General features: G+C 42.8%; 1 protein-coding gene and 1 long non-coding RNA gene across 2 annotated transcripts; one reads left to right on the top strand and one right to left on the bottom strand.

The window, feature by feature from the left end:
- Positions 1–1077: 1077 nt before the first annotated feature.
- LOC310833154 (cytochrome c, testis-specific) lies at positions 1078–6395 on the bottom strand. Its single transcript, XM_083715573.1, has 3 exons — positions 6004–6395; positions 4247–4421; positions 1078–1377 (listed from the first exon to the last, which is right to left on the bottom strand). The coding sequence occupies exons 2-3, from the start codon at positions 4413–4415 to the stop codon at positions 1229–1231; spliced, it is 318 nt and encodes a 105-aa protein (XP_083571699.1). The 5' UTR covers positions 4416–4421; positions 6004–6395; the 3' UTR covers positions 1078–1228.
- Positions 6396–8326: 1931 nt separating this feature from the next.
- On the top strand, positions 8327–15467 carry LOC310833740. The gene is made up of 3 exons (XR_014558907.1): positions 8327–8573; positions 11587–11721; positions 12887–15467. It is a non-coding gene; the product is annotated as an uncharacterized lncRNA (long non-coding RNA).
- Positions 15468–16100: the final 633 nt, after the last annotated feature.

Here is a 16100-nt window from a genome sequence, read left to right as displayed (position 1 = left end):
TTTCTGCCTAAGCATTTTTCTCTCATTGATTTTTTTTTTTAATGAGTCCAGGACTACCAGAAGACATAGTGAACAAGGAAACATCAAGCAGTACAACCCTATGCAATAAACACGTTTTCTGAGAAGTCCCGCAATGTTCACCTATTCGGCTTATATCCAGATAATTGCAGGTAGGGTTGCAGTCTTACAAGATTCCACAAAACCTAGGTACTGGACTGCCAAGGCCTCTTCTGTTCCTCCTAATTTTATATTGTAGAAAATGAGGGTAGCTTTTTTGTTTGTTTTGCTGTGGAGGGGGTTGTCTGTATTTAGTCTGCATCTTGCTCGGGGGATGGGATGGGGGGTGTCTTATGCAGCTCGGTGGGGTTCAGCATCATTGGTTTTTCCTCTGTGAACAATATGACCTAAGTATTGTATGTAAGAATGAAGCTCATTTTTAAAATGAAATACAAATTGATCAGAATCTAGTCGTCCCCCCCATAACCTCCCAAGCGCTACAGCAGTGTGATTCAACGGTGAGCAGAATCTATACATATCTAATGGTCCTTGCCCTTGAGTTCATTCAAATCAATTGCATTGGTCAGCTCTTTTTCTTTTACTCTAGCAGAAATCTGCAGAGTGCTGAGCAGGTCCCTCGTCCATTGATTTCACTGAAAAGTTGGCCTGAATAAAACATCGCTACTGAAGTGTGTAGGTTCACTTTCCTCAAGGGCAACAGCTCTCTGATGGGAGTCTATAGCGTGACTTGCCGTGTTCTTGACATCATCTGCTTTTTGCAATTCCTGGCAGACAGGGAAGGTAGGTTTGTTGAGCTCATAGTGATAGGAACTCTGCTAGACTGTGTTTGGTTTGGTGGGTCATAAGTTGTATATACCTCCATAGGCAGAAGATTGAACCAAATCCACATTTTGCTCTGTTCTGTGGTCTATTATTGAATTTATTTATTCATTTACTTATTTTATTTACTTATTCATTCATTCCTGTGAACCAACCCTGAGAACTTTGTTTTAAACAAAATAAAGTATATTGAAATGTCTGTACAGGGACATGCATATGAAAACAAAAGACAATTAACACTTGTTTTGTTAGGAGACTGAGCACCTGAAAATACCAACTTTTATTTGCCCTTTTGAAGGTAATGTCTTAAAGAGCAAATGCTAGGACAATAAACATCAGATGTAACACAAGAGTGGTGCCAACTGGGAATTATCTGGACATCACAGAGGTTTCATGACGAGGTTGCTTTTTTCAAGTAAGCAATGAGATCTGCCCTTTCATTACTCTTTTTAATGCCAGCAAAAATCATTTTCGTCCCAGGAATGTATTTCTTAGGATCCTCCAAATATTCCATCAGTGTGTTTTCACTCCAGACAATACCTGGAAAATTTAGAAAGTGGTGAAATACCAATTTCTAATCCCATGGCTGTCTCATCAATTGGTGTCACCTTTACTTTGAGAGATTTCAAAATTTATTGGAACATATATAAAGGAAAATATTATTGAACAGCTTATGTTCTTAATTCCAAAGGTTAAAAAAGGATTAGAAAGAATGTCAAACAAAAGCCACTTTTCATTACTGTTTCCACACATTTAATAGCATGTATCTGGCATTCTATTTACTTTTGACTCACTTTTTAATAATCAAACTTGGATTCTTGAAGTAGAGGATCTCTATATGTTGTATCGCTTTGAACAAGGTAGCTTCTTCTAACATAATCACATTTAAAAGCCAAAATAAAAACCTTCCAAATCATTATTTTCTTGATATTAAAAATTATTTTCTGAACCTAGATGGAAGTTAAGCAATCAAGCTTGAAAACCAACAGGTTGTTGAAATTCCACATACTTCAGCAAGTCTTTCAGTTGATTTTTCCTGAAAATTTGTGTCATCTCAATCTTTTAAATACAGAAAAATGTAATTAAAGCTGGGATTGCACATTGTCCAATGAGATGCTGAAGTGCCCTTATCAAAAGTCCAATGGTCTGTTACTGCTTTTCTATAGTCAGAGCCGATTTACTGGTTGCAACACTGGGGCTACTTTATTCTTATTCTAATGCCCTCTCTATTCTTTTGCTTGTGCCACCTTTCCATGAATAAATTGCACTGCAGCTTTCCACAGCGGTTCAGTGGAAATAGTCACCTGAGGCTCTACCTTCTGTAGTTTGGTGGAAGGTTAACTGAGAAGAAATCCTTTTAACTGGTGACTCACATTTGGAATGCCCTCCTGTGGTGCCTACACTGCTGCCAGTTAGGCATCAGGTGAAAAGCATTCTTATTCTCCAGGCTTTTCAATTACCCTTTTAATTTATTTGAAAACTAATTTGTTGCCCTTCCAGTATAATCCTACTGCTCAGGGTGACTTAAAACAATCAAGAACAACTACACCTCATATAAGTAAAATAAGCATGGTAAAAATGGGAAAAGGCTCAGTAGATAAAAATGTTATAACTGAAGCTCCATCACATAAAAATAATCCAGTAAGGGGGAAAAAGGGGGAGAGGCAGAACAGTAAGAGAGAAGGCCAAATGGATCTCACAAGGTCATACATTTTACAATCTGGGAGTAGCCACTAAGAAGTCAGTATCTCTCATTGTCTTGTTTCAAACCATCATGCATCAGTAATGGATAAGACAAGGAGGTCTCTAACATATATCAGTAGAGAGATTCACTTAAATATGCCTTTGGTAACTTCAGGTTTTCTCACACTTGAACAACAGGTTGAGCTGCTGCTCTGAAGGTTTTTTTAAAAACCTTCCTATATTAGTTGGTGCCTTGAGACCTATCACAGTTAAAGGTGAAGAAGAAGAAGAGTTTGGATTTGATATCCTGCTTTATCACTACCCTAAGGAGTCTCAAAGCGGCTAACATTCTCCTTTCCCTTCCTCCCCCACAACAAACACTCTGTGAAGTGAGCGAGGCTGAGACTTCAAAGAAGTGTGACTGGCCCAAGGTCACCCAGCAGCTGCATGTGGAGGAGCGGAGACACGAACCCGGTTCCCCAGATTACGAGACTACCACACTTAACCACTACACCACATTGGCTCTTAGTAATTAATTTCAAGTAAACATAAACTATATAATTGCATACCCTCTGATCCACACTTAAGCTGATTTCCTTGGAACTTTCTTCCAAGTAAGTATGCTTAGAACAGAAGCTCAAGCATTTCTGTAAAACAGAGGCCCTCCACTCCGCTCCCCAAAATGTGGAAATATGCACGCACACTTGCAGTGAATTATCAGAGGTCATGTCCAATCAGCTGGCAGTAAGCATGTGCATCCTAGCCTCTGATTGCCAGAATAAAACCTGGTATTTATAACTATTAGCATACACAATCTGATGGCTATTAGAAGAAATTCAAGAGGAGATGGGCAAGTCAGGCAGTTTCAGGAGGTAAATGGCCAGCCTGCAGTTGGCCTTATCAGAATAATAAAATTATTTGAAAATCCAAGGATACTAGCAGTCTAATCCATTCGCTTTAAGCTGTCACAGAGAGAGGCAGTGTGATGTAGTGGTTAGTGTTAGACTAGAAATTGATAGACCATGGCTCAGCCATGAAATTCACTGGGCCAGTTATCCTATCTCACCCTTACCTACCACACAGGGAAGTTCTGTGGATAAAATAGGGGAGAGTGAACCATGCACACCAGCATGAACTGCTTGGAGGAAAGGGAGCATATAAATGTAATAAATAACAATATGGATTGTATGCAGCTAAGTTATTCCCAGAGCCGGCCCACTGAAAACAATGGGCCTATTCTGGAGTATATCATTAACACAGCAAATAGCATTTGCCACCAGGAAGTCTCTGCAAACCTACTAAAAACAAATAAACGCCTGCAGTGCCAATCTGGCTCCTGGCCATCTCAAATCAGCCTTAGGATGCTGCATAGAGCCAGGGACATCATTAGTCCTGCCTCCATCCCCACTGGTACCAAACAAGGGACAGTAATGTAGCTCATGCTCTGGTGCTGTGGTTCTGGCGCATTAGGGGCTCTGTGAGATTGATCCCATGAGTGTCCATGCAATGACTGGACCATAAAACTTGCAGTGCACAAGTTGTTAAATCCAAACCAGAAGTTCAAATTTATATTCTTTATATAAAATCAGAAGAATATTTTCAGAATGTATTTCCAAGAGTTGCCAAGTAATCTCCCAGTGAAGTTTTTACCTTCTCTAACTTTGGATCGTGTTTATTCAGTGATACTGTCATGAAGCAACTGATTATTTGACCCCCCTTTTTTTACCTTTATTCTTGTTTGCGTCTGAATAAGAAAATCCTGCAGCTTGTCCTGTTTTTCGGCCAAAGAGACCCCAAAGATTTGGACCGGTCTTGTGCTTCCCACCTTTTTCAGCTGTATGACACTGAGAACATTTCTGAACAAAGATCTTTTTACCCTTTTCAAAATCACCCATGGCAATCTATGAAAAAGAAATGTGGAAAAATTAAACTACGATGTGTTTGAAATGATTCCCTCTTTTTTAGCACACTTGTTTCTCAACGTATGTTTATATTTGAAAGGAAGAAAGCAAAGGAAAACATTATTTTGTGGTGATGGTAGTGTAATGGAACACTGGAAGTACTATTGTTTAATAGAAAGCTAACAATTTGATCCTGCACTTATTAACTCATAAGGATATCCTACAGATCTCTGTGAGATATACTTCCAAGTAAGTGTGTACACAAGATTGTGCCCACAGGCTAGTCTTGAGATCACTTACCTAAACATATAGAGTGGGGAGGGATTTACCTTTTAATAAATATGGACAGCATAGGTTGCTTTCCTGGTTTTCAGACAGAAGTCATTTGCCAATGTTCTTTTCTCTGCTTATGGCATGCTTACAATGGACATCTGCTTAATGTGAATTTTAAAAGCTGTACATCACTGGTTTATATGCAGTCACTCGTTTATATGCTGTCACTGGTTTATATGATAGCTGAGGTTTGATGGAAAGGGGCAAGACAAAAAAGGATCCAGCAGTCGACTCATCTGCTTCAAACCTATTATTTCTGCACTCGGAGCATTGAACCACCGCCCATGCCTTGAGTGCACCATAAAAATAACAAGTGATTTGGAAAATGATGCTGGCTTTGGGAAGCTCTACTGAGAAATTGTGAGGATCCATGAAGATCTGACATGTTTATCCATGGAAGCAATGCTCAGTGGGTTGCCTATGAAAGATTGCTAGTCCCAGCACATGGCCCATATACTGGGAATTATAGAAGTAGGTGCTCTGTGAAGTGGGCGAGCTCTACACCTATGCCTCAAGTGGAACAGAAGGATTAAGCTTTTAAACAAAAGGGTGAAATGTTTCTAGCCACCCAGCCTAATATTTATTGGAAAAGAAATGAATGGGTGTGCATGTGTACAGTAAATAAATAAATGTGCTCTCTCTCATGTGGAATAAGCATAATATACATACTGTATCTGCTCAAAGCTGACTGAATGGGTGCGATATAAACTGGATAACAAAATATTATGGAGGATTAGATGCTTTACAAGAAGAATAAAATAAAAGTAGGGGAGCAGGGTCTCTCCCCTGGGATTCCTGCCAAGGTAGCAAGTTTCTGTGTGGCAAAAAACTATGAACAGTTTATGGTGGGGTTTTTTGTTTTTTAAAAAACCATTCTAATACAATGATTTTATATTTCCCACTGTTTCTGTATTTGACATTGTTTTTAAATACAATATATTTAATGCTGCACTTAATGTAATATACTGTGTTTTATGTGTTCAGTTTTCTTCCTCCCTCTACTAGTTATTAAGATATACCGGTACCTTTCTATCTGTATCTAGATATCTATATCTAGATATCACACACACACACACACACACACACACACGTGTGGAATAAGCATGATATAAATATCTGCTCAAAGCTGACTGCTGGAAGAAATGGGCGCGATATAACGAAACGTTCTTGAGGACTAGGCAGAATAAAATGAAAGAAGGGGAGCGGGGTTTCTCCCCGTTCCCTGTTATCTCTCCCTACCACTGCCTACCTTCAGTCCAGACTACGACAGGGCCCAGCCCCTCCCCCTCCCCGCTAACAAGCCAGTTTTCACCGCGTCGCGCGACTGTCACGACTCGACCGCGCATCTGGCGACAGACGCCGCCAAGGCAATAAAGGTTTTTAACGTGTCACAATAAAGCCGCCCAATCACAAGCCACCGTCGGCGGACGTTCTGGGCAGCGATTGGTGCCTTCTGTCGGGGGCGGGGCCGTTCTTCTTCGGCCAAGACTTCCCGCCTGTGGGGGGGAAAAAAATGAGCCGGCGCGCGTTCAACAGTCGGCGGCGGGAGACGGAGATAAGCTATTGGCTCTCGCTGTAGCCAATCGCGGCTCCTTTCTCTGCTGTCCTCCCCGCCCCTTGGTGTTACGGTTAAAATGCGCGGAGACCGTTTCTGTTTGTTTGACACTCGCGAGAGTAGGGGCTTTGTCGCCTCCTCATCGCGAAGGGGCGCTGTGGTGCGTTCGATATCCCTGCGCCGTGAGCGGCACCACCGAGATGCGGATGTTGGAGAGCAGCCGTGACAGCTCGATGCCGAGTATCCGGTTTCCGTCCAAGATGGCGGCAGCGATGTCTGGTCGCCTCCGATGTTGGAAGCAACGGCAGCCGTTTGTCCCCGGCGTGAAATAAACGCAAATTCCCACCCTCAGGCGACAGTCGCTTGCTTGTGGTGACGGACAGAGATGTGTCTGTTAGAAGACAGCTCGTTGAGAGCCAGATTATCTCGCTGCTGGCTAGACTAGCACAGCAAGAGGACTTTCCTCACGGCTGCCCTCAGCTCGCAGGCTTGTCTGGCCATGGAAGCGAGGAAAGGTCTGCGCTTGTTGCCGACCTCTTAAGCCCCTGAAGCGATTCCTACGTTGTTAAATTTCCTGCCCCTTGTCAAATAAAGGAACTTGCTTCCGTACTCCCAAGACAAAAACACGATTCAATGTGAAATATACTCGGAGTCGAGTGTGGATTTCATGCTCTTTATTCAGCTCACAGTGGTGAGAAGGAATGGAAGTTCCCCCAGAATGTCTGCTTTATATACGTTACTTACACAATGGGCCAGTGGCATAGCGTGGGTTGTCAGCACCCGGAGCAAGGCAAGTAATTTGCGCCCCCTAACCCTAACCCCCAGATGTTGCGCCTGGCCCCCCCCTGCACCCCCCACGCTACGCCACTGCAATGGGCCCCACATGATTGGCGAATTCTGGGATTCTCCTGTGGGCCAATCAGGTTGCGGATTCACTTCCACCTGGAGCTGGATTGGGTGGCTCCTGTGGACCAATCAGACTGCTGCATTCTGGATCCTATTGTTCTAGGACCAATCAGACTGCTGCAACTGGATCAGGCTTGCTTTGCTCTACACGGCTGCTGAGTCCCCTGCTCTCCTACACAGACAAGCCTCAAAAGTCTATGTCTTGGAAACTGGATTCAATCATTTCATTAGGTGTTTCTGAAAACTTAACATGGACGTGGAGATCTAGACCTTTATTTCTGTGTGTGTGTGTATATATATATATATATATATATATATATAGGAAAGGGCTTCCTTCTTTAAAAGGCAAAGTTTTTAATCTGCAAACCCTGCTTAGAACAAATTGCTGGCATCTCCTTAAGTCTTGCTACCTACACAGCATCAGTGACTATCACTTTGTCACTTACGCAAAATAAGATAAAAGTCTTGTGAAAATGGAAAGTTTCTGCATTTTGCATCTATAATAGCTATAATGATCGATTCAGTTCACAAGCTGCCCTTTCTCCTTAACCTTTCAATTCAAGCCACAATAAAAAAGAGACTAATTTTAATTAAACCTGGCTTCTCTAATACATAAGGCAGGGGTGGCTAGCCTGTGGCCCTCCAGATGTTTCTGAACTACAATGTCCATCAGCCAATGGCCAGTGATAAACTTCACAACTACCCTTGGTAGTGGGAACCTTGGACAAGTCACTTAGCTGACACTATCACAGATTGTGAGGGTAATGGCGGGACCCCTGTGATTGCTGTCTTGAGTTCTTTGAAGGAATATGAGTATTAAAATGTGAGAACTATCCAGTGATATAATGCCTCCAGTTCTTAATTCTCTAGGAAAGATAAAAAAATGAGTCGGAAATGGTATGAAAAGGGGCACAGAATTAAACTCAGAATGCAGGGAGCTGTGTGCTTTAGGCCAAATTAGCTATCACCCATAGTTTCATTCCAACATTAGTCATGTGCAAATCAGACTAGGAGTGGACCACCTTAGACCCAAGTGTGAAATATGGCCCTCCAGGCCCCTCAGAACTACCCAAGCCCCACTCCTTACTGGCCAAGTTTGTAGTTTCCTTGTGTGTGTTTGTGACTAGAATGTATCCTTGAACTCTGATAATGCCTCTTCATTGCTTAGATGGAGGATGGAAAGGGGTGTATGAATCTATAGAAACTATCCTGCTGTCAGGCTGCAGAGGATCCAACCCCCACAACAGGTTGCCAGGAACGGATAAGACAAGGAAAAGTCCTTACCAACCGTTTTTCATTCAATATTCACAGACAGAGGCTTAGAAATGCAGCCTTTTGGAATAATGGTGTTGCCCTGAGTGAGTCCCCACCCCTCCCTCTCTCATGTGTCATTGCTATAGGTGCTGAAAAGTGCCCTCTGCCTTTGAGCTCTTTGCTCTCCTACTTTCAATGCTCGCCAGGTTCTGGGTGCTGGGGGGCTGGAATGCTGTCTAAAGACACTGTGTCCATCAGTTGTCGCCCCTCTGGCGCTGCTTCTTCTTCCTCTCCCAATATTTCCCAGCTTCTCCCCTTCATCTGCCTCTGAGCTGTGATCTCCCTCAAACGCCTGTTGTAATTCTGAATTGTCTTCTTCTCTGGAAGGGTCAGGCTGGGGAGGCAGTCTCCACCATTCCTCCTCTGCCCAGTCCCTGACACCTGCTGTACAAAGACAGATCCTGCAAGTGTCCCTATTTTCCAGGGACAGTCGCGGATTTACAGAAGGTTTCTGATTTGATCCTGGAATGTCTAGCTTTTCCTTAGGATTTCCCTGTTTTCATCAGATAAATGTTGGATGGTATGGAGTTATATGACCCCCGAACTAAGGAGATTAGTAACTATATAACCTTTAGAACAGTGTTTCCCAACCTTGGGCCTCCAGCTGTTTTTGAACTACAATTCCCATCATCCCTGACCACTGGTCTTGCTAGCTAGGGATGATGGAAGTTGTAGTCCAAAAACAGCTGGAGGCCCAAGGTTGGGAAACACTGCTTTAGAAGACATCTGAAGGCAGCCTTGTATAGGGAAGTTTTTCTTAATGTGTAATGTCCCTATTTTAATTGGAGAAATGTTAGAGGGTATGCAAAGATAAAGTTTACATTCAATGCTCTGCCTACTTTTGCCTCTTGCCCCACCCACCACTGGCCTATGGCCCTCAGAACGTTGCCCAGAAAGGAATGCAGCCCTCAATCTGAAAAGGGTTTCTTACTCTTGGAGTAGACTCATTGAAATCAATAGGCTAAAGTCACATAAGTTTTAGTGGGTCTGCTCTGAGTATGACTTAGTTGTGTACCACCCAATGATTCTAAAGTAAAATCTCTTTAGATTATATGCAAGCTGAGTTCTGTGTTGTTAACTTGCTAGTTTCCAAGAAAGTGTGTATGGAAGTTATTGACATGTGTCAATACTAATAATACTAACAATAACAACAACAATTTTATTATTTGTATTGCACCCATTTGACTGGGTTGCCCCAGCCATTCTGGGCAGCTCCCATGGACTGCAAGAAGATCAAACCTATCCATTCTTAAGGAAATCAGCCCTGAGTGCTCACTGGAAGGACAGGTCCTGAAGCTGAGGCTCCAATACTTTGGCCACCTCATGAGAAGAGAAGACTCCCTGGAAAAGACCCCGATATTGGGAAAGATGGAGGGCACAAGAAGAAGGGGACGACAGAGGACGAGATGGTTGGACAGTGTTCTCGAAGCTACCAGCATGAGTTTGACCAAACTGCGGGAGGCAGTGGAAGACAGGAGTGCCTGGCGCGCTCTGGTCCATGGGGCCACGAAGAGTCGGACATGACTAAACGACTAAACAACAACAAAGACATCAAACTTTAAAAACTTCCCTAAACAAGGTTGCCTTCAGATGTCTTCTAAAAGTCAAATAGAGTAGTTGTTTATTTCCTTGACATCTGATGGGAAGGGTAGTGCAACTACAGAGAAGGCCCTCTGCAAGATGGTGGCAACGTGAAAAAAAATAGTATATTATCTTGTAAATTGTCTTGGCTTGTTTTACACAGGCCAGTGATGTTAGCGTTGTAGCATCCAATAATGATGGTTCTTCTGCACTGGACAAAGGCTTTTCTGTTCTCCCAGGCCTTACAACATATTTTAATGCTAGCTGGTCAGTTTTTAGCTCTTCTCAGCTCTTTTATTAGTAATAATAATAATAATAATAATAATAATAATAGAAATTTTTATTTATATCCCGCCCTCCCCAGCCGAAGCTGGGCTCAGGGCTGCTAACAACAATCAAAATAGTTCAACATTCTAAAAACATTCATTATAAAATTAATTAAAATCAAATTAAAATCAAATTAATGGCAAACCATCAAGCAAAATTCTGTGCAGATTGCCAGAGGAGGGAGTCAGGTTGCGCCCTGACCAAAGGCCTGGTGGAACAGCTCTGTCTTGCAGGCCCTGCAGAAAGATGTCAGGTCCCGCAGGGCCCTAGTCTCTTGTGACAGAGCGTTCCACCAGATTGGAGCCGCGGCCGAGAAAGCCCTGGCTCTAGTTGAGGCCAGCCTAACCTCTCTGTGGCCTGGGATCTTTAGGATGTTTTTATTTGCAGACCGTAAATTTCTCTGTGGGACATATCAGGAGATATAGTAGGTTGTTTCACACAGCTTGTTCTGCTCTTACTGTTTCTGTGGGATTTTAAAAATATTGTATTTGTTTCATATTGCCCTCCATATTTTTTATACACACACACAAACACACACACACACACACACACACACACACACACACACACACACACACACCTGTTTGTTGTATGTCACTCGAGAACATGTATTAAAAGGCGATGAAAAAATGCAAATAATATTTTGAAAGAGAGCAGAACAATTTCACCCCTTACTATGCAAAGCTCTGTTACAATCCAGCAGAGGTCACTGGTGTCCAGGATCTTAATATATAATGTGTACTTCAACGGGGCAAATTAACAATTGTATTTTGGAAAATCCAACATTTTTTGCAGGTAGTTAATGCAATGTTTTGCCACACATGCACGTACAGATATACTGATATGAACTTTGAGTTTCTTTTGTGGCAGAAGTCTTAGGTGAAATCTACTGCTGGACAAATAGGTTTATTTCTGGGCAGACTACAAATTTAGGTGCTGCTTATCACAGGTTGATGCTCCTCTTCTTCCTCTGTTTTCCACATTTTATTCAGAATTGGGTTACTCAAACTGTTCCCAAATAGAACAATTCTAATTTTAAACTGCAATGTGGGTTTTAAGCCTTTAATAACTTTCCCTCATAACCTTTTACAGTTCCTGTTTTAGGAGGTGTTAAGCTAATTATGATTATGCAATTTCTTGGCTAAATAGGATAAGGCGGCAGTGATGAGCAACAAAATGTGCAAGAGATGAAGGGATGCCATCCAAGTAAATAAAAGAAAGGAAAAAGGTGGACAATCAAAGGGAAAATAGAGCATATAAGTATTTTAGAACCCATCTTGGTAAGTAAGTAGTACATACATTAAGAAGATGAAGGACTCAAAATAGGTCAAGGGGGCTTTTTTTATTACAAAACTACGGTGTGTCATGAATTATCCAAGCTCACAAAATGACTCCACTGCACACACAAACCCTCAGAATTACCTTCAGTGACCAGAGTGCTTTATGAGCACAAGACACAAGGTGAACCTATGGTGGCAATGGGTGGAAGGAGGGAACATGTCAATGTAGATGCGGGCAAACTGGGTGCAGCCGAAATGTAAAAGGGGACTTGGTGAGAGCAGAGGATTCTCAGTAATCACAGCAGTCTATCCTCTGGCAGAATTGAGCCGTGAGCCAGGATCACTGTGTTCCCTTAGCACAGTGGAACAAACAAAATATCTCCTACGGTCAGATATTTTTCTTCCAGGACTTATTTCCTGGACACAAAGAGCATTTGACAGACATGTTTAGAGACGCCGGTCCAGAACAAACGTAGTAACGTAAGGGAGCACCGTAAGAACAGGCATGCCAAAGCACACAATGGGTGACATCTGTTATTGCAGCTGTTTCCTTCTGTGTCAATTGCTGCAGCAGCCTTGCGCTCTCCTCCTGTCCACAGCCTCTCAGAGAACACTCCTGGGAAGCCGTCACATTTCAGCTTCCATGAGAGTTGGCCGTTGCACATTTCAATGATACTTCTTTTTCTGGACAGAAGGATTCCTTAAACATTTAATTGTACATGCAAGAGTAAGAGTAGCCATCTGGATTAGGTCAAGGCCCATCTAGTCCAACAGTCTGTTGTCACAGTTGCTAACCACATGCCTGTGGAGAACTCCACAAGCAGGACATGAGGAAAACAGCCCTCTCCTGACTTGCTGTTCTCAGCAACTGGTATTCAGAGGCATATTGCCTCCAGCAGTGGAGGTAGAACAAAGCCATTGATGACCCTTTACGCCTTGGATTTGTTTATCCTTCTTTTAAAGGCATCCATCATTACCTCTGATGGAAGTGAATTCTATAGTTTACTATGCTCTGTGTGTGTGGGGGGGGGGAATCTTGTTCTGAACCTTTCAACATTCAGTTTCTTTGGATGACTGTTCTCTATCCCCTTTCTCCATACTTATGCACTCTGTATCGTCCCACCTTTTCTCTAGACTAAAAAGTTCCCCAACTTTTCTTCATAGGGGAGATTGCCCCCAACCCCTTGCTGAGTGATCAGAACTTACTCAGTGAGACAGAGAGGAAAATGCAGTCTGCACTTGCCTCATAGGGGAGCTGTTCCACCCCCTTGAACGTTTTGGTTGCCCTTCGGTGAACCTCTTCCACCTCTACAGTATCCTTTTGGAGTTGAGGCAACCACAACCATACACAGTATTCCAATCACCACATTTTTCGCTCTATAAGACGCATCTGACCATAAGACGCACCTAGTTTTTAGACGAGGAAAGGGGGAAAGCCCTGTTTTTTGGGGGGATCAGCCCAGTTTTGCAGCTTCTTTTGCAAAGGCGAAAAGTCCCTTCTTTTGAGGATCAGCTCAAAGTTGTTGAGCTTACTTTGCAAAGGGAAAATATTCTGTTTTTATGGGGTTCAACTCACAGTTCTGCAGCTTCTTTAGGAAAGGAAAAGGAGCCGTTTCTACAGTTTCCAGAAAGATAATCTAATCAGCCAGTCACATGTCGCTGGGGGAAAAAGCAGCCTCCATCTGCAGAACATTCAAGAATGGAGGCCTGGGCAATGGGCCGGGGCCAGAAAGGGAGCCAGCGATGGACCACACATTCGCTCCATAAGACGCACAAACATTTCCCCTTATTAGGAGAAAAAAAGTGCATCATATGGAGCGAAAAATACGGTATGTGAAACCTCAGATTCGTATAATGCCATTATGACATTAGCAGTTTTATTTTCAATTCCTTTCCTAACTATTTGTAGCATGGAAATCACTTTTTCCACAGCTGCTGCACGCTGGGGTGACATCACCATTGAGCTACCCATGATGACCCCCAAGTCTCATTCCTGGTCAGTCACTTTCAGTTCAGACCCCATGATTTGTCTATGTGAAACTAAGATTACTGGCCCCAGTGTGCATCATTTTACACGTTAAATACATTGCAATTTGCCACTTTACTGCCCATTCACCAGGTTGGCAGAGAGCCTTTTGAAACTCATCGCAATGCCTTGTTTCAACAAACCTGACTGGTGTGGTATCAGTGCCAAACTTGGCTTCCTGACTGTCAAATCATTTGTGAACAAGTTAAAAGCAAAGGCCCCTATCCTTGGATGCAGAGGCGGTTTTAGGGTAGCCTGACTGGTGCAGCCAGGGGTGCAGCAGCAATGCTGTAGAATAGAGCATGAGTGGTGGAGGGGGTTTGTTGCGAATTTTAGCATCACACAGGGTGCCACTAAAATCTGAGAGCCCAAAGTCTGCCACAGTTGGGAAGTTCTACGTTCCTCCACTGGGAGAAGTATCCATTTATTCCTGCTCTCCGTTTCCTGTTTCTCAACCAATTACTGATCTATAAGAGGGCATCACTTTGTTGTCCATTATTACTCAACTTAGTCTTTAGTGAGGTAGCAAGGAACTACAGTCATACCTTGGTTCTGGAACGCCTTGCAAGTTGAACATTTTGGCTCCTGAACGCCGCAAATCCGGAAGTGAGTGTTCCGGTTTGCAAATGTTCTTTGGAACCTGAATGTCCAACGCAGCTTACACAGCTTCCGATTGGCTGCAGGAGCTTCCTGCAGCCAATCGGAAGCTGCGCCTTGGTTTCTGAACGTTTTGGAACTTCCGGAACTGATTCCATTTGACTTCCAAGGTACAACTGTAGCTCCAAATGAACATGGATATAATCCCTGAGGGGAGAAGCTTAGCTGTTTAGCTGCACTGTTTGTCAGTCATCAGAGACAGTTCCGCTGTCCTATTAAAAAAACAAACTTTTGTCTCTTTTGCTGGAATAAAAGAAATAACATACAAGGTGTTCCCTAACCATGTGATGCAATGAGTGAGGACCCAACTAAGATCACTTCCACCCCATATATTTAAAGCCCATGACTTCCCCCAAGGAATCCTGGGAGTTGTAGTTTGTTAAGGCTGTTGGGAATCGTTGCTCTTTAAGGGTAAAAGGCAGTTTCCGGGATTCTTTGGGGGAAATCATGTGCTTCAAATGTATGGAGCGTACGTAGCCTTACTCATACTTGGAGCAGATCCACTGAGATCAGTGGGCTTAATTGAGCCATGCCTATTAATTTCATAGGTCCACTCTGAAGTATGACTTTGTTGGATACAGCACATCACATCTGAAATTCCTCGCAGGAGGCTATTCCCAGTATTTTCCAGAAATCTACATAAAAACACCATTGTTAAAAAACAGAAACCTGAAAGCTGTACCCCATTCTAAGAGTTAATAACTGCAGCTGAGCGTGGTGCTTAAAAGAAATCTGTTTTCAGGGACAGTGATTCTTTCTTGTCAGATGCTGAGGTTAAAGAAGATTGATAATGCCTTACGCAAGCAATTTACAGCATCCTCCAAGGGCTTCAAAGTATAAGCCATTGTATTTTAGCTGTAATTTCACATTCAAAGAAGCTGAAAGTAGTTTGCAAAGTGTGTATTTGGGGGGGGGGGGGAGGACCTTCCATTTTACAGTGTCCACTGGCATCCTGTGCATTAAATATACATAGTATTTATCTTGTGATAATCACTGGCCTAAAAGCTGAATTACAGTGTTTATTCTTTGTTGCAATGTGTCTTTTTCTTATTAGAGGCTCTTGAAGAGTCTGTTAAGAGGAATGCTGCATGTTTCATCACTGGCTCTTAAAGAACAGCATTGAGGTCCAAAATGTATGTCCTTAAGGAGATCTTCAAGCAATTAATCCTCTTTCCTCTAACAAGTGTTTATGTGAGATTGCTCTGTTTCCTTTTCTATTTTATCTATATCTATCTATCTATCATCTATCTATCTATCTATCTATCTATCTATCTATCATCTATCTATCTATCTATCTATATCTATCTATCATCATCTATCTATCTATCTATTGTTACAGGAAAAATCCGAGGGCTCCCTTGGACAAAACAAAGACACCAACCAGGATAACTTGGAGCAAAACAGCAGCCTGTAGGCTTGGCCTTTATTGAACTGTTGCAACAGGGTATTCCCCTCACGTGCAGGAGAGAGGAAAGACCCAGAAGAATAGTGTGCAAGGTCTTATAAAAACTTTTGAAATTCCCCTCCTCTAGGTCTAGCCCACCCCCAGAAAGGAGGGGTTGAGGGAGGCATACATTACAGAAAGGAGGGGCTGAGGGAGGAGTTGGTGGTAACTTGAGTGTCTTGTCACCTGGCTGGTTCCTCCTTCCCCCCTCCCCTTCCAGGAATTTCTAGGAGACAAAGGAGATTTTGCAGTTTCC

The sequence above is a fragment of the Podarcis gaigeae genome, assembly GCF_964106915.1.
Source record: "Podarcis gaigeae genome assembly, chromosome: 1".
NCBI classification, from domain to species: domain Eukaryota; kingdom Metazoa; phylum Chordata; class Lepidosauria; order Squamata; family Lacertidae; genus Podarcis; species Podarcis gaigeae.
The sequence above is the reverse complement of the archived record's forward strand: the minus strand, read 5'-3'. Positions and strand labels throughout refer to the sequence as shown.